Here is a 22,861-nt window from a genome sequence, read left to right as displayed (position 1 = left end):
TTGCCTGGAAGGCCAATATTAAGTGTGTGACATTAAGACTCCTCTTCCTCTGCTTATCATACCTGGACTTTCCCACAGGGCAGTATGTACAGGTCTTCTAGAGGTTCTTCCAATCTGCCCAAGCCATTTCTAACACACACACACACACAGATAACATTTGCTGGTTTCTCCCAGATCTCCTTCCAAAGAGATCAATCTCCTTTTTTCTTTTGTTTTGTTTTCTGTACCATTACCTGTTTTTCTTGCCAAAGAGGTGTCAACCGTGCATGAGCAATGAAAGTGCTTTGTCAAATATAATCTCTGTCCTCTGTTTGGTACAACCTGCCCAAGAAATTAAAAGAAGGCATGACAGAACAGAGCTTGCAGTTTGGCTGAATCAGAAGAAACTAAAGCCCCACTGATTTCTATTTTGAGCCCTTTCTTTTGGAGTGGTTCTGTACTAGGCATTAAAATAATCTCCCATCCCTGCTAGGTGTGGTTGGAGGTCATGGCTGGTGGGTAGCTAGCTCTGTACAACTGCCAGGTTATAAATGCCTCAGAAGTACATAGCCATCACTCACAACTCACAGCAAATGCCCCACAGGTGTTTTCTTTATGCCCTGAGCCCAACAGGGACTGACCCACGAGATACCACATTTGTAGCGGGAGAAGATCCACCCAGTAGATCAGTAACTGGTCTCCATCACTGTGTGACAGTTCAGTGGGGCCAGACCCACATCTCCAGCAGAGACTTCTGTTAGGTACCAAGGGTGCTTGTTAGTTGAAGAGTGACAGGGTATGGGCCAAGTGACTCTTCCAGTTTGTCATCATGAAGAGGCGAGCACTGCCCTCCTAATGAAGTGTGGTGTGAAAGGGGACGCAAGGTCACCACCAGCAAAATCACAGCAGAGGTTGCTCAGGACGATTGGTTGGTTCCAGGTTCATGCAGGTCACCATCTGGTGATGTGGCAGCAGGGAAAGCCCTTTAGCTTGTCCCAGAGACCTGTGATTTCTGGTGCTAAAGGATCTGGAGCAATTTGCCGCATCACATAGTGGGCTGTTAAAGGTGGAACCCTATGGGAGAAAAGCTCACGCTACCTATCCTGGCCAGCTGAGAAACTTCAAAGAGAATTTTCAGGTCTTGTTTCTGTTCCTCTGGCTTGTTAAAAGAAAGTTGGTTTAGAGCTAAGACTCCTCAGTTTAGACCTTCTTGTGTTCTTCATTTGCACCATTTGAAGATTTGTCTGTGTAGATCAGTGTGCCAAGAGGTCTGGTAGCAAAAAGAAATAAGAAAAGGTAGAACAAGAGGCCCTGCTGCCTGCAACTGATACAACCTATGAGACATCAGCCTTCTGAAAATGGTGAGGAAACAAGTAAAACTGGAATAAGAATGGGAAAAATCTGAAGGTCCCACAGAATTGGGGCAGGTTGCTCTTATCTCAGCAGCCTTGGAGCCCTCATGAGCCTGGAGTTTTCTCACCTTTTAATGCAGGCCAGCTAACTGTTCTCCCCGATGAAAAACAGGATTTGGCTGTATGGCAACAGTAAGATTTTCCATTTCTGTTTGTTTTCAGCACTCCAGCTGGGCACAGTTTCTGCATTCTTGACTTTGCCAGAGCCTTTATTTATTGGTGTTGCAGTACCAATACTGGCAAGAGAGGGGGTTCACTGTGCCAGGCACTATATGTGCCCTAAAGTGAAAGATGACCCCCACTCCCCCAGGCCACAGCCACCCCAATCTAGGTAAGGCATCATCTGTTGTTATTTAATTTCAAGGAGCCAGAGTGGCTCTCTCGAGCACCTAGGTCATATTAATAATAATTTAGATATATTTCAAAAATAACCACCTGGCTCCCTGAGTTGTCACTCCTCGTTCAGTGAACATCCCATAGATGAGCATGTCTGCTCTCTGAAAACATCCTTTTCTGTTCAAAACTACTTTCTCCTCATCAGACTTTCTGCTCGGTGCCACCGAGAGACGTGAACTCAAACCCTTGGATGTGAACATGGCATCTCTGCATTGAGAAAAGGATGAAATGCGGTACGATTTTGCCTAAGTTTAACATATTTTGGCTTCCCAGTCAACACTGCACTTGGATTTATGCCAGACTGAAGTTACAAAACGTGTAGACATTACTCACAAGAGGCAAGGCCAATGCTTTAAAATAACCTCAAAGTTACTGGCAGAACGAAGCCTATTTTGCCAACAAAAATGACTTTGCTAAACACATTTGTGTTACATGAATTTGGAGACCATGCATGAAAGTCACAGAGGCCTCTCCCAAGTTTTGTCTCCATGATGAAATGCATTTCCCTTCCTCCTTTGGCTTCAGTATGTAGTTTCCCTTGTGACCTGGCTGGAAAATGTGTGGTTGCTGGAGATGCTGTTGGATTTCCTGGTGAAGGCCAGTCGTTTCTTCTTCTTCCTCCATGGCAGGCACAGGAGTGTGAGTGTAGAGAGGAAGATCTGTCGGAAGTTTGCAGACACCAGGTTGTAGAGGATGGGGTTGATTGCTGAACTCACGTAGAAGAGGACATTTGTCAGCATGTAGAAGTAGTGGTAGAAGTTGAAAAGGAAACTGGAAGAACAGGCAAAAGATAAAAAATCTAAATAGAATGTGGAGAACTGAAATAATTCAAAGTCATGAGGCTGAGAAAAACATGAGCTGTTTTTTCAGCTAACCTTTCTTGACTGGGGACGTGAGCTTACCAGTGGGAGCCAGTGCATAAGCCACCAGAAAAATATCTATGTTTTCAACTGGGACTGGCCAAACGTGGGTCAAATGCCTCTACAAAAGTCTTGCCTCAGTCACTAGCAGTTAGAAACTTATGTATGCCCTGGGTGCCCATGTGATACTCACCTCGTGCGTTCATTTTGTCTTTGAAAATAGACATGTGTGAAACTGAGACGCCAGATGGAAATTTGCTTCTGTGTCATGCATATACATTAGCTTGACTTTTCTGGCTGCAGTTCTGGTCTACAAAGCCTGCAGAAGAGCCAAGATCCAGTAACAGATGCAGCTCTGTCCTCCCCCCCGCAGCAAGAGCTGCATCAGCTCCTTCAGTGCGTCTCTGGGTTGGGAGTTGTCTGTAATCTGGGATAACAGTCTCTATTGTGGGGACAAGTTGACGACAGCACGCTTTTGAAACATATCCTGACCATCAATATATAATGTTTTCAACTAGAATGGATTGAAAACGCTTAGTTATTTTTTTTCTTTTGGAAATATCTTTCTTTGGGACAAGTGAGACCAACAGCACTGAGCTGGTAAAGCGTTTATAAACAGCGTGGGTCTCATTTTCAGGAAGATGTTCCCCAGGATCGTTTATCTCAGTGGAAGTTGCAGACCTTTTTGTTAGTCTGAGCACTGTCTAACAAAAGATAAATAGATGTGTGCTGGAGTACATCATCAATCCCTCCACACCCCTTCAGCACTGCCAAGTACTGCATGGCCCATCCGGCTCTTGCAAGCAGAGTTTCTCTATATAGTTGTGAAGAATTAATATAGCAAAAATTTATCTTCTTCAGGGGCAGGCACGTACATTTATAAACGCACACATCAAGCTGCTGCAAGGCCTTGATTAGCTACCATGCTGATAGTTCACCATTCATAATATGCCTGTAAATTCAGTGTTTTCCTAAAATGGCTCATGGCTTTTAAAAGAAGAAAAAAAATATGTGAATGCAACCACAATGCATAAATTCACACTAACTGCAGACAGACTTCTCTACCCCTCTTGCTCAAAGCAAGTGCAGTCATTACATAATTGATTGCTGCTTTAAGTGCTTTTCATATAGGAAAGCAAACAAGAAACAACAGTTTGTCCCAGTGTGTGCCTAGAGCTCTGTTTTCATGATTGAAGATAGGTTTGGGGTTTAGCTACGGATGGATGTACAATTCCATTCAGTAGACTGCTATATCGTAAATTACTATTTTTTGTGCTTGGAGTTTATGAAATTTTAATGTCTCAGAGTTGCTCTGCTTTTTGGTATTGTAGATTTTTTTTTTTTTCTTTTCCTGTTCATTGCAGGAAACAGACCCAGTCCCAGAGAGAAGAGGGACATAACACCATGGGAGGAAAGACACATTTTTCACTGAGCACATCTCATGGTGTCTCAGGCTACCTGGGTGTATATCCCCAGACAGCATTAATGTTTAATTGCGTATTTAAAATTAATAATCTGTTCTGTGGCTGCTTTGCTGAGGAACCTGGCCTGACGTGGCAGAAAGGCTGCACGGAGCTGTTTGTGTGCTCTTGCACATCTGTGAACAGCGCACGTGCATTCGGCATAGGCATGCAATTATCCTAAATTCTCTGAGAATCTGGACATTTTCTAATCAGGGGCAACTGCTAATATTTAATTTTGAACCACTCCTTGCAAAACCCAGTAAATAACCTGCCCCAGACTCCGTAAGCAGCACGGTTGTTTCCCCACCTGTGTAATCTCTCCCATCACTAAGGAAATGGGATGTTGTGGAGCTAATTGGTGCCTTAACGGGAGCTGCTCCGTCTTAGGGCCGGTGATCGATATCTCCGCCACGGAGACAGCAATCCACTTCAGATGTATAACCCCCCCACCGTCCAAATGTCGTTTCATTAAGGACTGTCAACTGAACATCCATCGCTTTTGTTAAGGGGGGTGATTCTGTGGTCACAGCCACAGAAGAAGGAAGGGCATGCTGATGGGTTTCGGTTCAAGCTAATGCTTCCTTCACCCACGTCTGGGGGACGTAGGCGATAAAACTAGGACTTAATTTGGCTGGCAAACACGGTAAGAAATCCAAAAGAAAAAAGCAAAACAACAATTAGGAGGTTGAGGCTTTCAACCCTCGCGTGGAGAACATCTTTGCTCCCACATTCCTGCTTCCATCCCCAAGTCTGGTGGGGCCCCGGCAGCCCCAGCTCCAGGCTGACCCCCCCACCCCGTCGTGGCATGCGGCGAGCTCGTCCCCCGTGTCGTGACTCACTCTGTCCAGTGGCTGGAGGGGACGTAGCAAAACATGAGACGCCGTATGTGATAAGGGAGCCAACAGACCACGAAGGCGATCACCACAGCACCTGCAAGGTACGAAAAGAGCTCATTACTTTTCGTGAGCAATTCTTCTTCGGGGGGTGAGAGAGACCTGTCTGTATGGTGTTTGTCACCGTAAACGGTTTTCCTAAAGCCCCACTTCGTTCTTCTGTTGCTGTTGTGCAAAGAATGAATAACCCTGAGGGACAACCAGCCTGCAAATGTCCGTAAAAACAGGCATAACAGAAATAATAGAAAATAGCAATAAGCACGGGGGCAGTGACATTATGAACAAAAGAAGGTATGATACAGATGAAGGACTGCTGATGCCTAGTTCAGACACTTGGCTTAAACAAAACTCTATTTGCATCTGTCCTTTTGTTTCATGCCCTCGTGGCACTGGGTATTTTGTCCAAAGTACTCGCGGAGACAGTTAGTGTATGTTTTTCATCCAGGTAGACAGGGAGCCAGGGACACTATAATACCATTAGTTTGTTACACGGAGCCACTGGCCACAGTCCCCGCGATGCTGGGGATCATTAAATAGCCTCAGGAACTGCTTTCTGGTGGCAGGGCTTGTCCTTTTGCTCTATATTTGTGCAATACCTGAGACAGTGATTACAAGATGTTTGACTCTGGACATTGCCATAATAAAAATGACTAATTAAAGGATAAGCAGAGAAAGACGGTATGGTTTTTTTTTTTCCTTTCCAGGTTCCTGCCGAGGGACATCAAACAATGGAAAATAAAATGCAACAACTCTGAAGGATAAAAGTGCGGTTGGTAGAGTGCGTTTGTCAATCTAGATTAAAAAGTAGATATATCAGGCAATCAAGGGAAAGATTTATTTCCTTTTGTAATATGCATTTCAACCTCTGTATGAAATGACAGGATTCTGGCAGAATGCTAGCAGGAAATAAAGAAATCTCAGTTAAAACATAACACAATAAAAGACAAGAAGAAAATCAAGGCTAAATAAAATAATTATGTTAATTTTTCATCCCAAATTTACTCTACAGAGAATAAGGGCCGCATCACTCTTGTCCTTTATGTGACCTGTAAAGGGCTAGGAAGCAGCAAAGCTCTCTTACAGAGCTACGCACCACCAGTGCAATGCGGATTTGGCACACAGAGGCAGGCACTGCTTCTCCTTCTGCCTTGGGATTGCAAATATTTATGTGGAAATGTCCCAAACCCAGATGCTGTCATCCCACAGGGCCTATGCCACAGCTCATAGAGGAGGTATGCAGAAGATGTGTTTCCCTGGAAAACCACGATCCAGGAGGAGCAAGTCTGGCTGCGGTTGCATCTCCCCATCACCGTTACCCGGCCAAAAGGCACAGGGGAGACTTCAGTAACACAACGGGAGGGAAAGTGTCTGTGCCCTGTTTTTGTGGGTGTCATCACTAGCAGGATCACTGCCTAATTTGTACAGAAATTAAATAATTCCTGGTGTCCGTCTCCCTACTCACAGCCACACTTCAACTCCGTGTGCTATCTCTTTTATTAAACACATAACTAACAAAGGAGACGGTTATATTCTTTTAGCATCAGCCTGCATGGTGTATGAGAGCATCTTCCAGGAATGCTGCAAAAGCCATTTATTCAATAAAGTTTTAGGCAACTGAAGGGACATGTTTTGGAAAGAAAGCTAGAGGCTCTGTTTTTATTCTCTTGTCCAAGTGACTTCATGATTTCAATCTGAATGTTTTTGGCTGCTATATGGTCATTGTGATTGCAGATGTAATTCATCACTAGACAGCCTGCAGCTCTTCGGACGCCATCAAGTGAATGAATTTGACTTGTTTCTGATCCTGCCTTGAGGACCTTTGCTGGGACTTGGATGGGGACAGCCCCTAAACAACACGTGGCAGAGGAGATGTTGGAAGGTCCAGCAGGAATCTCGGAGGGAGCGCTGGATGCCTGCCTCACTCTTCCACATTTCTGAGCACCTGCTTTTGACCATCTCCAGAAATTAATTTCTCTGTTGGATGGACCTTTGGTTTGCCCTGCATGGGGCAGTCCACCCATGACTTCTCAGGAGATGCCTCCCAGGGGCCACAGGAGAAGCGATACTCTCCAGCCTCTCCTCCTCCATCCATCAGCACCGGGCCAACAGCAATGAGCCAACATCACAGCTCCAGTCCATCTGCTTTCCCAGTGCCTGTACAGGATTAGCTGGATTTTTCAGGCTGTGAAAGCAGCTTCCCAAATGGCTCCCGACGCAAGTGCATTCGTGCAGATCATAATTTTTGCAGAAACCTCCATGCACTGGCACTTCCCAGCTGCTCACCCCTGCATGCAGCTCTTTAAGAACGGCAGGATCTGGATTCCTTCTACAGCCAATTTTAAGAGTCTCGCACATCTGCCTGTTAAATTTACCAACACGTTAAATGAAAGTGGTTTTCTCCTGGTAAAGGATCTCTGCTTCTGTTGCTCAGACAATGCTGTGCCAAATAATATGGAAGCAGGGATCTATAGCAGCAAAAACACATATTCAGAGAAATATCTGCTTGAGCTGAGCAAAGGAATAGTCAATTAAGTAATCTGTGGTAATTTTGTAATATCACATGCTATCACTCTGCAATTAAAACTCTATTAAACACATAGCTAAATGCATTGGAGACACTTATGGTCTGATTTGGAAATCCCAGCTGGGTAGCACGCTGTGCGGTTCTGTGCCGCCAGCCTCTGCCGCACAGATTAGGAGACCCTGACCTGTATTTGTCACCCTTAATCCGTATGTTTCAATTTTATCATACAAGGGATCAAGCAGATTTAGGGTGGCAATCCTGCCCTGTTGGGTCCCCTCCCCAGGGAGGAATATGAAACGCGGGAATGTGTTAACTTTTGTCTAATACAGAATGAAAATGTCCTGTTCTCCCAGATACCTGGTGCCTTTTGCTGCTGTCTTGTGCCTCCCTGAGCACATGCTTATCCAAACGGATGAGTTGTAAAACAAATGCTGGGCAGAGTGGCTGCCAAAATGGTTTTTTATCATTGTTATCAGCTCATAGGACTTGTTCTCCACCATCAGAGGCTTGACACAAGGGTTTCTTTGGTGGAGTAAGATGGAGCAGGTCAGCCTGCTGGAGCTGAGCACTGCAGGGGAAGGATTCGACCCAACGTGATGGAAGTGACTCTCCAGGATGGTGTTTCTGAGGTCGGAGATTCCCTGCCTCTATTTTTTGAACTAAAAATAAACCAGACCGATCCCTCACTTCTAATGAATTCAGTGCAGTTTTAGTAGAAGCAGGGCTGCTCCATGAACTTCTGATATTTCCCACATTTGAGCAAATGAGGTGCCAAACCTGCGGATTAGCCCAGGGCTGAGGAGCAGAGAGGGGACCTGAGCAAGCCGACGCTAGTGTTCTGGGGATGCAGGGAATGATCCTTCCACCGAGCTTCGTCTTCATTTCCCTTCTAAATCAAACTCCCAATTTAAACATATACTAAAACCTGAATTATTGCATCCTGTGGCTTTCTATTTTGTCTTATAATGGCTCTATTCTCTGCCCATTTGAACCGCATCCCAAGGAAGAAGGGGAGAGAGGAAGGAGGAGTGGCGAGGGACAAGCCCTTGTTTGTTTATCGTGCAGGAAGTCCTGCAGAGGGAAACATAAATTTTGAGTGACATCTTTTTCATTGTGCAAAAGAAGATTTAAACTGTGCCAGTCTTGATTTTCAGACTAAACTAGATGTGGAAGCAATCCTGGAAGTTAAATTATATTAGATCGCACTGAGTATTTTATTTTACCTCGTGTGTATCCTGTGGCTGAGGCTGGGAGACAGCCCTTCTCCGGGACCAACATCTCAGAAAACTCACGCTGGGTTAGCATGAGCATGGAACAGTACATCTTGTGTAAAAAGACCACGGCGAGTGCTCGGTGGCTGGTTTGACTGAGCATGGGAGACACACTTGGGAGGGATTTTCAGCCCCCCATCCCTCTTCTGGGGCCATCTGAGGCTCAGCGTGACTCAGAGCACCGGGACAGCGATGGGTAACATGCAACTGCTGTGGGACCCCAGGGATCTGCTGCAGTACAAAGCATTTGGCTGGTGTTTTCCTCCTCTCTTTAGCTCTCCATCCCCAATGGGGTCATGCTGAGTCACAGCCCTGTGGCTCTGGGGTGGCCCTCGGTATCCCTCCTCCTCTCCTCCTTTCTCTCCAGGAGAGGAAGAAAAGAGATGCTGCTCCTTCTTTTAACCTCCTCCGTTGCTAAGGCCTTCAGAGAAGCTCAAATCCATTCTTCCTTGATAGTTTTGTTCAGATTATTTTGGCCAACTTATTTCTTTTTCTATGTATTTCAGGGAGAGCTGAAACACACACAGCTGGGGAAGAGCTTCTTGTAATTTCTGAGCAAAGGCAGGAGCTGTTTGGGTACATACTGACCCATCTGAACAACACCTCTCAGCCTTTTCTGCATTTCAGCTCATCAGCAGCCGTGTGTCTCCAACACTGCCCGAGGAACGCATGCTCCAGCGGGTACTAATAATGTATATAACAGTGTTATGGGGCTCGTGTCAGGGATTTGCATTAACGCTGATTTCTGGAGAAACAGTCCTTGTGTATTCAAAACTCCTGGGTTTTACATACTTATTTAGTTGATGGCATTACAAGAGAATCTCTCCCAAAGAGGAGCACTTGTCACCATGCCATTTGATATGAGAGATGGTAAAAGCTGGGCCAAGTGTAGATGTAGCTGGCACTGCCTAGTTAAACCTCTAAGTGCTGTTTATATTAACATGAGGCACTACATGACAGGTCCTAGGCAATATTTATACCAGTGGGCCCCAAACTAGGGGTTACGGGCACTGCGAGGGTGGGTATGAGCCTAGTAAAATTAAAACTGCTTATGCTGGTATTTGGGTCACAAGGTTGCAGAAGAAAGGATTTCCATAAAAGTCAATAACCAGCGGAGATGGGGGACCACCAGTATGCACCAGTAGTACTCAGGAGAGCAAAGAAGGAGAAACTGGGAATAGCAGTGGGCCTGGGGAGCCCTCAGCTCCTTCAGACACCACTGAAAACACGCAGCATTTGCTGGATACAATCCCCCTGTGCTCTTGCACATATTACTGAGCAGTGTAAACATTAGATTTGACTCCTTAATTTCCATTCCCAGCAGCCAGAGATCTGCTTTTTATCTTTCTGTATCATTTTCTTTCTTTTTTTCCTACTGCGGGAGGAGTGTCTCTTTTTTGGATTAAGGGGTAGAAGATGCTATCTTGCTTGAAAGGAGCCATGTTCCCCTAAATACTCCTTTGTTAATGGCAGTGAGACAGCAGAGTGAATAGAAAAACCTTTTGGCATGCAAAACCAATGTATTTTACTCTGACTGTATTCTCTAGTCCTGATTTTCAATGGCTTCAGCTGACAGATTTGAAAATGGATGTGAATTCCTGCCCCTGCTCACTCTGGTGATTAAATTGTACACTGGCACTGGTTTCATCCATAAGGAGCAAGGCAGAAAATGAAGGTTAAAGCTAGTCCAAGAACAGGCTCCAAAAAGCAGCACGTCACTGCTGACCCAGTGCAAACTTGGGTCTCTTCCCCAGTTTCCTTCTAAGGTAATTATTTTTTTGGAAATTAGAGAAGTTGCTTAATTCCATTTAAACTTCATTCGTGCCCTTCCCCCCAGGGATGTCCAGATGTTTGGAGGAGAAGGAAGAAGAAAGAAAGAAAATTTCCCCTTTGAAGGATAGATAAGGGCTCCTGTCTTCTCCTCACCAGGTTCAAGGCTCTTTCTATTTGGTAAGGTCAGGTATAACCCAAACTGGCATCCTCTGCAGCCCCTTTCTCCTTTCCCCTCCAGTTTTGAGCTTCTCAGTGTCCTTTGTTCCTCCCAGAATGGTTCCTGCTCCCCAGAGGGACCCTGGGGCTGTATTTACTGCATGCTTCTGCAGTGACTCAGGCCCTGGCCAGACCTTATGTTTAAAAACACATCAGTTAGCTTTTTAAACACTCACATTGACAGGGTTTAACACCAGGAAAATCTGCTTGCTGGGCATGACCAGCCCTAGAGTTCTCTTCAGAGATGCAGCCACGAGAGCCTGAATCCCAGTCGAAATGTCTTGCCAGCTGGACCTGCAGTGCCAGCGAAGGGACACGTCTTGGGAGAGGAGAAAAAAGAGCCTCGGTGTCCCGAGAGGTGCAGCCGTCATCCCTTTCTGCTCCTCAGAGGGTGTTTATAGAGCGCTCCGATACCGCTCTCTGTATGTCGGTTGGCAGGCTGTAAGGTAAACCTACATGCACGAACATCTCTGGGAAACATATACAACTGTTATATAGCTAATTTATCCTCCTGAATTTCGATATGACGCTTCAGCTGTTAAACTCGGCTTCCACTCATGCTTAAAGTCACAGGGGTTTTGCTGAACTCCACTGGGAGTTGCTCAGACTTTTTATTAGGGATACAAACTGCCATGAATTTAGTTCCTTTCTTGCAAAAGAAATGATTCATGGACAAATCTGACTTCCTTAGAATATGAAGGAAATGAAATATGACTGTTTAAGGAGCAGATTTTCAGACTGGTGCTCTTCTGTGTATTATGGCTGCAAAGTATTAGCTGTTTCTTATTCTTGTTTGTGGGAGGGTTACACTAAATCTTATAGAAATATTCTCCTGAATCAGACAGCTTGGACTTGGAACATCACTGAAGAGAAATGAATGAACTCTTCAAAAAGTTTGTTCAGAAGGGGAATTACTAATGCACAAATTAATGAAATGCAGACCACATGGATATTTCATTAATACTTGGCCTTTGTCTCGTATTACTTGAAGAAATGCAGAGACCCCAAAATCATAATCTGAAAATTCTTAGATGTTCAGTAAAAAAATATGGTTTGACTTCATCTCCTAAAAAGCATCTTACTGAGGCATCACCCAGCCAGCTGTGGGAGACTGAAGGATATTCTTTTAATTGGTTAAACCTCTCTAAGTGCTTTATAATTGCTTTCACTAAGCAGCTTCTGTAACAGAGCAAATGCTACCTGGAACTGATTACATTTTAATAGGCTTAGCCAACATCCACCCAGGGACATGCAAAGTCTCCCCTCGATGTCCATCAATTTGTCTCAAAATTGTTATCAGAGCTCAGCTGTGCCATTCAATAACTCCTTCCTTCCATCCACGGCGGGAACGGATCCCACAGGCAGTCGGGGAGGTGTTGAGGGTTGCTCATGAGATGGGGAAGACTGATGTTGCCTCTCTGTGTCTGGAAACAGCATGCCATGGTCTGGGCAGTGTACGTGAGGTTTTACCTGCTGAAAGCTGCTTGTTCTGAAGGGTACGTGTGTACATGTGTGTTTAAGATTTATTTAGGATGTTATCAAATGATTGGCCTATCAGGCTATGCAATCAGAGAAGCTTCACCCTTCCATGAAGCATCACGCAGGACCCAAGAGACTCAACTTCCCAGCACTACAATATAGCCAAGGAATAATAACAAAAATCGGAGGTGGTTTACAATTGGAGAAATGGAAGGAATATCAGATGGATGAAGGCGGGTATGAAATCTCCTGGCGGGAGGTATTTTTAGCGGCAGCGCTGGTGCAGACCTTGCCCTGTTACCCTCACCAAAGAGCTGGGAAGCTGCCAGCGCCTCGAGCTCTGAATTTGGATCCTCACACCTGGTGAACGCTGACAGCAGAGAGGGAATTACAATCAGAAATCACATGCTTAATGAATTAATGAGGTGGCTGCCAGGCAGCAGGGCTGACACATTCCTTGATCCTGATCTCCCTAACTATTTTGTACATGACCAAAGTCAGACAGAGCCAGGAAAATACATAAATGCTACCAAAGAAGAGGAAAATGATGTTGTGGATGTTTTGAATGAAGCTGTTCACCTGACTACTTTCAGGTCCTATTTCAATGTAAATAAATACATAATCTCAGTAGATCTGGAGGAAGGAAGGAAGGTGTTTGCTGCTCTGATCTCACCCAACAGCTCTGCACACCATTAAATGCAAAAACTTCTTTCCTGGGCACTAGTTTTACAAGTTCTGAAACATTTCATCCTTCAAACAAAACCAAGCTCTCTGTACTTGAAGCCAAAGTTCACTTTTGGAAATGGAAAATACTTTGACCCCCATGAAGCTCTGATTTTGAGCCAACAGTTTTATTAGCGTGGACAAGTGTCAGTTTTCTTTTCCCATCCTCTTCCATAAACTAGCCCGGACGGTGTACATGGTTTTGGCTGCCATTAATCCGAGGATAAATCATGTGCATCCCTGTGTATTTTTTGCTACTTTTCAGACAGCTCCAAGGCCTGGTTTATTAAAAAAGAAAAGTTGCAAGGAACAGGTGACAAAAGTAAATGTGAATCAAGCACCTCCAGTAATCAAGTGCATCTGAAAAATGAAATGAAGCAGGATTTCACTCACACTTGCTAGATAAAAAAAGCCTTTGTGCATGATGCGGTGAATCACAGACAAAACTGATGGTGGATTTCTTATTTGCTGGATCTTCCTCAGTCCAGAAAAGAAGCAAGAGGCTGCTCTCTCATTGCCTTCCCAGCAGGGAAGGGAGCTCAGTCCTGCTGCTGGGGTGGTGCTGCAGAGAAGCCTGTAATATCTGTGCATCGCTGCCCACAGTGCCACGTCTGACCCACTTTTGCACCATTTCAGGCTCTAGACAGAAACCCTCACTTTTGCTAACTTGTCTCAGCTTTTGCAGTGCATAACAAAAGCAAAAACTTGCCTGGGGAAGCAGAAGAAGAAAATTAAGCTTCTTGTTCAGAGAAAGAAGGGCTGGCTTTCAGTGCCTCGGAGGAAATGTGGACCTGTTGGTGAGGGGTGCTTTTCCACCACCCCTGAGCAATGCCCAGGGAAGGGCACGTGTAAATTTAGGTCTCTCTCTTATTATTCATGAGGAGCTCTCTCTCTTCTTGACGTTAAAAGAATATACAATACTAAAAGGAGAGAGGGAGGTGTGAGATGTTGTAGCGCAAGTGAGAAAAGGCAGCTTCTCACTTAATGGCAATAGGCAGAAGCGTCGAGAAACAGAAAAAGATAAGAGGGGACCAAGGGACTTGCACGGCCCCATCCTTGCAGGCTCAGTGCCGAAGCAAGGCTCACTCCTTATCCCCTCATGGATGATGGTTAATCGGGGCGCAGAGACAGTCAATAAACACAGCCCAACGAGATAATTATGGGGAATTTAATGTCTTCTGGGTTTTTCTGTCCTTTGTCTCAGTAGGCATTTCCCAGCGTGGTGTTCGAAGCTGGGATGCACGTGGCAGCTTGCCTATGGCGTGGGACTAGCATCCCTCATGAAAAACAGCTGGAAAAATCTCATGGAGGTTCTTGGTGCCTTCTCTAGGAATTTCTTTCCTTGTTGGAAATGTGGCCTTGGCCAAAGCGCTTCAGCTACTAAGAGCTTTGCCATGAAAAGCACCGGTCAGAAAGCTTTCTGCTAACAAACTCTCACCATCTAATGTGCACGAGGACTCTCGCAGTTTAAAACCAGTACCAGCATCCTTTGTTAGATTTTTGGGGGTACTATTTTTGAACAGCTTTTGCTTTATCATCTGTCAGTTTAAGCTACCAGATTCTTTGGTCTTTTCCTCAGCTTATTTAATTAAGCCATCCAGTATTTTGCACTACAGCTCAATTCCTGAGTGCAGGATCTTTTATTTAACCTTTATCTGAACCAAAGCTCTGCAGAAAAAGAAAAGGAATAAAGTGATATATGCAAGGCGTAAGTTGCTGTCGAGTAAATCATTAAAATGCTGGGCTAGTTTTGCTTTTTCAGAGAGTCTCTGTGTGTAAGCAGGTCTGTTCTTTAGCTTTACATATCAACAAGCAAAGGCAAAAGAAAAGGATTATTTGTGATTACCCTAAATGTGGTTGGTTGGAGGAATAAAAGAAAATTGAATCCCTTTCTGTCTTCATCCATGGAGATCACAGTTCTGTCTAGTTCCTCCATGAAGTTATGAATACCTACCTGAGCAGTTCATAAATGGCCACTTGTGCTCCCAGCTATCAATGTTGTCTGAGACACTGCATGTGCAAACGTGAACCCTTGACTGCATGTGAAATATAGATGAAGGTATTCTCCAGAACACGGCTTGGGAATTTGTCTGAAATATGTTTAGATAGCCAGCCCTCAAAGGCCTGCAAAATGTAGTTAAAAATCACGTAAGAAGCAGCATTTTTTCTACATTTCTGCTGCGTACTAATTTGGCTCAGGGCAAAAAATGTCTGGGTTTGGATATTGCGATTAGCTGCGTCAGAGTCTGCAGAACGTTGGGTGCAATATCTGGTGGGAGAAGGCAAAGTACAACTCACAGAAGGGTGGACACGTGTCCCTTGGGAACGCTGCTGAGTTTATAGTGAGACATTTGGCCCCCAGGAAGGGCAATAATCACAGTCACCTTACCCCAGAGCTGAACACTTGACCTGGGGAGATGTTATGTGCAAGACAGGAACAGGGGAATTCTTTCACCGTAGACAACCCAGCAACTGCCCCTGCCGCTCTCTCGCTTCAGGTTTTCAAGCGTGCAGTGGAGTTATTTCTGGGATGATATAAAACATCAGGTGTATGGCATTACGTGAGGAATGTTTTGCTATCAGATCAGTTTTGCTATTATCAGAGTTTTGAAGAGGAGAAACACTAGGAAGAGTCTGAATTAACCAAAATCTTTTTTTTTTTCAATCATCTGAGTCATTTGGCCATTTTTTTTAATGAGAGAGAGAAGAAAATTGAAATCTGAATTAAAGCTCTGATTGACTGCAAGAAACTCTTTTTTTCCTATGTGTGTATCTTCAGGACAAAACTGATTTTCCGTACACCTCTAATGAAGCAGGGAACATCTTCAGAGCAGCTCCTGCTTTTACCTTGGGAGCAGGGGAAGGAAACCACCACCACACCGGGTTTCCAAAGTCTCTGCTTGTAACAGCTGAGAGGAATTTGCACATCTGATTTACCATGGGCAATGCCAGTGGGGCTGCGTACCCTGTGCTATGTGTCACTCTAACTGATCTCTTCAAACACAATCACATGAAATAAGTTTGGTTTTAAAACTACATCAGTCCCCTGGTCACACTCAAAGCTTAAAGCCAGCACCAGCTGAAAGAGAGGTGTTCAGGCTGGAGCTGGCCAGAAATAGAAAAAGAAACAAGAAAACTTGATGTTATCAAGTTGTTTCTGTTTCACAGAACATGAAATATATTTTTTCCCTTAAATTTGAAATTTTCATTTATCAGCTTCTCCCCCATTGAGCACAATTAAGTAAATAATACTCAAGTATCTCTTTAGCTTCCTTTCTCTATATGATTTTTTTTTTTTTATCCTTTAAGGGAAGATTAGGAGTCAGAAAAGTGACTCTGGGAGAAAAAGAAAATAGTGGCAAATAAACGGTAAAATTCCCTAGAAAACTCTTGGTGACTCAGCAAGAAATAGATGAGGAAGGAAAGAGACCAAGAGAACAAATAAACTTATTTTCCAAAGTTTGGGGCTTTGAGACAAGAATTGGACAATTTTGGCAAATGTCAAAGCATTTGGGGGCAATTTGGATTTCCAAAAAGAGCTAATTTTCATTTAAAATATGTTTTGGGTGAAAGGGTTTACCAATTTCAACCTATAACTCTTCAAATCGTATTTACTTAGACACCTCTAGCCAGTTCCATGCCAAAATACGTGAATACTTACGTAGGACCCTCACGCCGTGCTTCAAGGCTTGCACGCGGCTGGGCTCCATGGACATGCTGAGCATCGTCTGCTGCCCGCCGATGGTGCAGACCTGGTTTTCCTGGGCAGCCTGCTTGAACATGACCATGAGCTGGTTGGCGATGATGGTGTTGAGCACAGAAATGACGACCATGGGGAACACGAAGGAGATGAAAGTGTTGACCTGCAGGGGAGAGATGTGGCACGGTCAAGGGATGAGAAGGATCGGTGGAGCAGGAGATTGTGTTTTATTTCTCAAAGCAACAGAGAAACAACCTGCAGTGGAAATCTTTTCTCTCCTCTTACTGTGCTGGCTTTGGTTTTTGAAGGCTTATTGCACAGAGAGAAAACTCAACCACCACTGACGTGCCTTCATTCACGTGGGTCAACACTCAAAAGAAGCAAATCCACTCGCATCCAATTCTGTTGTCTTCCCTGTTTCAGTGTAGTTCATTGCCAGAAATGTCTCAACCGAAACATGCCATTGATATTTTCTCCTCACGAACAGCAGGATGCTTCTTAGCTTTCATTGTGCATAGCACGGCTCCTAAATAACAGTATGTTATTGTATTTTTTCTTTATTATGAGCACTCCTTGGGATCTTTTTAACTTTCTTTTTTGTGTTCTGTCCTTTCCTTGTAGATCTAATGATAGCGTTTTGTTATCTCATAACCAAATTATCCAATAAACCTTGCGCCTTAAAGAATTAAAATTGATCAGAATAAACAAGTGGAAGTTGTAATGTTTTTAGTACGAATTATTTGATTACTACAGTTTTGATAAAATTAAATGGCGGATCAAGTTAAGCAGTGATTGAATCAAGTGGAAGTCGCTGTTCGTGTCAAATAAATGCAGGAGGGCTTTACAGGCTGCCTAGAAACCCCGCTGGAGCTGAGCTTGACGAACGGCAGCCCAGGGAAATAGAGGCATGTGTAGGACTTGCCCGCATGTCTGTGGCAAGGCTGGCACGGTGAGACGGCGAGCTGCCGCGCCAGCCCTCCCTGCAGCACGGAGGGGCTGGGTGCCCGCGGGGCTCGTCCTCTCCGCTGTACGGCTCAGGAGGAGGCTCAGCACATCACCGAGATGAGCGCGGAACAAATCAAAAGCCCCTTCAATTTTTAAAATCTCAAACTATTGACAAGAATTAAACTGCGCGCTGCAAATCACCGCGGAAGCGATTTTATTAAAAGCGACAAAACGACAAAAAAGATAAAGCCAATAGGGAACTTTGCCCTGTGGTAGGGTTACAAGGCATGCTGACTTCTTCCCCAGAGAGCCACGTATCTTGCACCTCAGTGCTCTAAACCACAGAAGCAACCCCGCACCCCGAGCCAACCCCACGTCCCTCTGCAGCCTGCAAAACCAGGGAAGCCTCAGCGACCCAGGGGTGCTGGGATGGAGCCATCCCCTCTCCACCCACCCACGCAGGACCATCACCTCAGTGTACAAGCATTTGCTGTACGCCCGGTACCGAGTGCAGGTGTGTGGTCTCTTTGGTCTGGAGGGATTCAGAAACGCCAGAGATGAACGGAAAGTTGGAGGAAGAATTCAACCACACCCCCAAGATGCTACAGGGCATCCACAAAAGAAAGAAATAAGGAGCACATAAGCATATGGGGAGCAGGTGCACTGGCAATCAGAAGCACTTAAATTTCTTTGTCCATAAATTTGAGAAAGATGCAACTTCTCTTTTGGTGAAGACAGGCAGTGTTGTTGTTGCCAAAGTTTTCTTTAGATGGATCAAGTCTCTATACAGCTTTGCACTCCAGAGCTCAATGTGTTTAGCAAAAGTACCAGCTGGGTTTCGTCTCTCGCAACCCACATGGTGAGAACATCATCTCTCATTTATGCTGGTAATAATAATAGAGCTCCTCTGTGGACTGAGGAAATTCCTGGATATACCCCACCATTACAAGCTGCTAATGGCCCCTTTTGTTAAATATATAGCAGTTTTCTAAGCTTCTAACAGACCTCACAGCCTCCTGCATATAAAGAAGAGTTATCTTTTGGAGTCGCCTCCAGACGCTAAGGAAGATCATTAAGCAGTAGGGACCAAGTTCTCAGCTGGTACAAAGCAACACAGTTTCACTGAGAGAATCATTTATGCTTGTAAAGAACCTACTTCTTTTATTTAACCTTCACGATGCAGCTGGGCTGAGCGGGTGCACGCAAGGGTGAAATGACTTGCTCAGACTTACTGGGTCAGCCTAAGAAATGAGCCCTGTAGTTACTCATTTTTGGTCACTCTTATTTCTATTGTTTTAGCTGCTGAATGCCCTTCTTTCCTACTGCTGAACAATGTTTGCACATCAGCAAAAGAAAGGCTTAACTCTGGAAATGCTTCACTCTGTCGCCTGAGCTTCGGAGTTTATTGGCTTTTATTCAAAAACTTTGCTCTAGCTATAAACTCGTCTTGCCTAATATAATTACACAGAACTCAAAAAGTCTTTTCTGAGCTTTCTTCAAAGCCTTGATTCATTCCATAATTGTATTGTGAAGTCTTTAAAAATCTTGGGAAATTGTCTAGAATAGCGTTGACTTTGCCTTTTATGAATTGTTATGGTAAAAGTGTGAAAATTGCATGCTTTCTACGAAAGGCTATATTTAAAGATTTTTTCCATGTCTTGTTTTGTACAAAAACTCTCATATAGTTAAAAAAAATATATCAATATTTTCCCCAGAAGCAGAAGGTTTTACTTTGTGGAAAGAATTATTTGCAAACACAAACCCTCAAGGACCATAAAGGCTAGAAAAGCTAATCCCCCTCCTGCAAACCCTCTGTGTTGAGTGTTTTTTCTGGCAAGCTGCTTGCTGGGTTGTGCGAGTCCGGACCCCCTCACACTGTGCACATCAGTGCAGTAACACTTCATTTCCAGGTGATTTTGCGCGCTGCTGGAGTTGATGCCCCAAACACCTCTTCAAAGTTTCCCACCTGCTTCAAGAGGACCTGGTCTGGGATTCCGGGACTACATATTCAAAGGTCTTCAGGAGCAGGAAGACTTGTATAGGTGTTTAATGGGATTTTTTACAGCACCGAAACTCCTAACGTCAGTGGGACTAAAGTGGCTATGGCTGTCAGTGAACACCTGTGGGACACTTTGTGTCCTTATATACCTTTACAGACCACTCTGGCCCTGGGAAGGAAGATTTAGACAGCATCCAGGTTCATTTTTGACCTGAAAGTCTTGGGCTTTATGTTGGCTCACCATGGGAAGGACAGCTTGCGCCATACTGGATCTAAATTAATTCTGTATTCAGGGTTGGTTAGATGCACAGGCAGAGTGGTCTGGCCTCATCTCTGCTACCACCAAGCATGGTTCAGTCTGATCCTTCTCTCCATTAAAACTGATGTGTTTGCATCAGTGTAAACCCACTAGATCTGAGGTTTCTGCTCAGCACCATGACGGACCGTGGTGTGCAGCTTGAGCACAGTGCAGAAGCACAAAGCTGCACATGGAAAGGATTAGCACTGGCTGCTCTCTAGTGTAAAAAAACCCCACCACCACAAATCCTGTGACTGTGTGCTAAATCCTCATGAAAAAAAAAGAAAATCCAATACTCCAATGTTTGCCACTGGCAGGAGAAAATGAAACACTAACCCACTTCCATGCTGCTGTCGCTCCTGTAATTAGTGCAGTCCTAAAAGCTGTTCAAGCACCAGGCTGGCAGCATCTGCGGGATGGGATTAGTCCTCAGGACCAAGTCATGTTTTCTCTTGTACAGAACAACCTTCCCGTCCAGCACTGCCTGAGCAATAACACTCAGAGACGCGAATCACTCTTCTCTGGCTGCGCTGTGCAGGATGGTGACAACGTGGGTGCCACCCGAGGGTGAGCTCCCAGCAGAAATCTCTGCCTAGACCTGTCCCCGTGAAGGCATGCCTGAGATATGTGATCATCTGATGGATGCAAAGACGTGGCCGTGGTGGCCTGCCCAGGCACCAAACCTCCCTGGCCCGCGAACGATGATGCACTTTTCATCCCAGCTTTCTCTTAGCCCTCTCTTGCCAAAGGTGATTTTAATTCCAGACGAAACATGAAGTATTAAAATTACGCAGGGTTTTGCAGGACACAGAAGACAGAGCAAATCTGGGGCTGGGGCTTTGTAAGCTCATGAGAAGACAAATGGAAATTAAGTGACACTTCTGGAAGGGAAAACAAATGTATCTATCTGCCTCTCTTGGTCAGCTCAACAAAATCAGACTTTGCATGAGACTAGAGAACTCAGCATGATGTGAGTTTTCTTCTTCCTTCCGAACAGGACTGTGGGAGGGACACAGGGGAAGGGACCAGAAAAATCAAGTGACACAAAAGCAGAAGCCAGTTCATGGGTTTGTGACTCTTCCTAAATCTTTTGTAAGGAAAACTGCTCCCCTGGCTCTGCTGAGCTTCATGCTGACATGATTTGCTTTTGCCAAGTTGTCCCTCAAATTATTTGGCTGCCGTGGTTTCCCTGGGTTACCACTAAAAGCAGATATCAGCTCGCTCGCAACGGTGATGGAGAAGATGAGCATATAACTTTACAGAGGGACTCCCCAGAGGGCTTATATGACTCCTGTAAATCAGAAGTTTTGTGAAGGTTTATTCTTTTGTGCTCCAAGGTGACTTCTGGAGGAACACAGACTCAAAGGCCACTTTGAAAGAAGATGGTTTTTCCATCCCTCCTACAAGCTCAGGCTTTTGTCTCATATGTATCTGAAGGGGAGGAGGGGAAATATTACATCTGTTACAGACATTTACAGGTCACTTTTGGTTCCAGCAAAACTCAATCGCCTGAGCCACCTAGAGCTGGCTGTTCCCGCGGTCCGCCAGTGCACGGCTTTGAAGGCGTACAGAACTGTTAATGAGTGTTGGTAGATGCTTTACGAGGTCTTGGAGCACTTAAGTGGTTAAAAATTGGGCTAAAGGCTTTTCCTGGAGATACAGTAGCAAGTTAAATACCTCCACTGGAAGTATTTATAATTAAAAAAGCCAAGAACGACAACTACTCATAATATTTTCACTGAAAGAGTTTTGATGAGAAAATGTTCCTTTACTGAGATCGTAAAAGATTTTTGAACACGCGTCTTGTATTTTCCCTCAGGCCTTTTCTCTAAATAAGTAAATAAAGTCCCACAAAGCAAATGAAGCATGAAATGCCGGTCGCAGCAGCAGCACGGCATGGTGCACCACTCCGGTGTGTGTCCCACGAAACAGCAGCCAGGATCCCTGGATCCGACAGGGGCAAGACCCCTGGAGCGGACGTGAGGTGCAGCTGAGATTTAGGGACGATTTTAGCTCTGGGTTATGACCACAGTTTTGTGGCAGAGACCAGAGATGTTCCCTCGTTACCTGTTAAATGACATGACAGCAAAGCCAAATTCTTGGTCTCCGGAGCCATGACCCCTTCCAGCAGTGAGTGGGGATGCTCAGAGCAATTTTTCCTCCTTCCTCTTCAGGGATGTGAGAAGGACAATTAAAAAGGAGAGAAGTGTGGACAGTGGTGAGCTGGTAAAACCCCACCTGGACTGACTAAGCTTCTCTCCTACTTCATTTCCCCACAGCATGCCTGCCTGCTGGCTGGGAAATGCTGGCCAACGGCTGCCAGCCTTCCCATTTTCTGCTGGGGAGGATTTCCCATTGCAGAGACTCTCCTCCGGTCCAGCCACCTCTTGAGGACATGCCTGGGGAAATGGTTGAGAAACCCCAAGAGCTGAAAACTATCTCAGGAGGAGATTTGTCTTTGCTGGTTTCCTGGAAGTGATGATGGGGAGGACTGAGGATGCAGGGTATCACTTGATTCGTGGTTTTGAGCAAATCAATTAAACCACATAGCTGGGATTTAACTATCTACCACATTCTGGTTCACCTCATTTCCAATGGAAATGAAAAGTAAATTATCCTCCCCCTGGCTGTGGAGGCAGTATTGTTAGCATATGTCAATCAGAAAAGCACATTCTGCTACATCAACATTCGGCTGCCAAAAAATCTTATTTGACTAAATGTACTTTTCAAAATTACCGGTTATCTCACTCAGTGGCCGGAATCATCATTTTTTTTAACCACCCAGTGGATAATTTCAGCCTTTAATAAGCATGGTGCTGCATTCCTGGATACGGCAGCCTGTGGAAGACAAAGCAGGAAAGGGAAAGGCGCATGGCCTGGCATGCCAAAAGGACCATTTGGCAATAGCACTCGTGTTTGAAGTTCACAGG

General features: G+C 44.8%; 1 protein-coding gene across 1 annotated transcript in view; it reads right to left on the bottom strand.

The window, feature by feature from the left end:
• Positions 1 to 2,308: 2,308 nt before the first annotated feature.
• NTSR1 (neurotensin receptor 1) overlaps positions 2,309 to 22,861 on the bottom strand; it is a 58,850-nt gene continuing 38,297 nt past the window's right edge. The window contains exons 2-4 of the mRNA XM_075022591.1: positions 16,651 to 16,852; positions 4,950 to 5,040; positions 2,309 to 2,558 (exon numbers count right to left, since the gene is read on the bottom strand). Coding sequence (XP_074878692.1) covers positions 2,309 to 2,558; positions 4,950 to 5,040; positions 16,651 to 16,852 — 543 coding nt within the window. The remainder of the gene's footprint in view (positions 2,559 to 4,949; positions 5,041 to 16,650; positions 16,853 to 22,861) is intronic.

This window comes from Buteo buteo, chromosome 2 (genome assembly GCF_964188355.1).
Source record: "Buteo buteo chromosome 2, bButBut1.hap1.1, whole genome shotgun sequence".
Taxonomy (NCBI): Eukaryota; Metazoa; Chordata; class Aves; order Accipitriformes; family Accipitridae; genus Buteo; species Buteo buteo.
The sequence above is the reverse complement of the archived record's forward strand: the minus strand, read 5'-3'. Positions and strand labels throughout refer to the sequence as shown.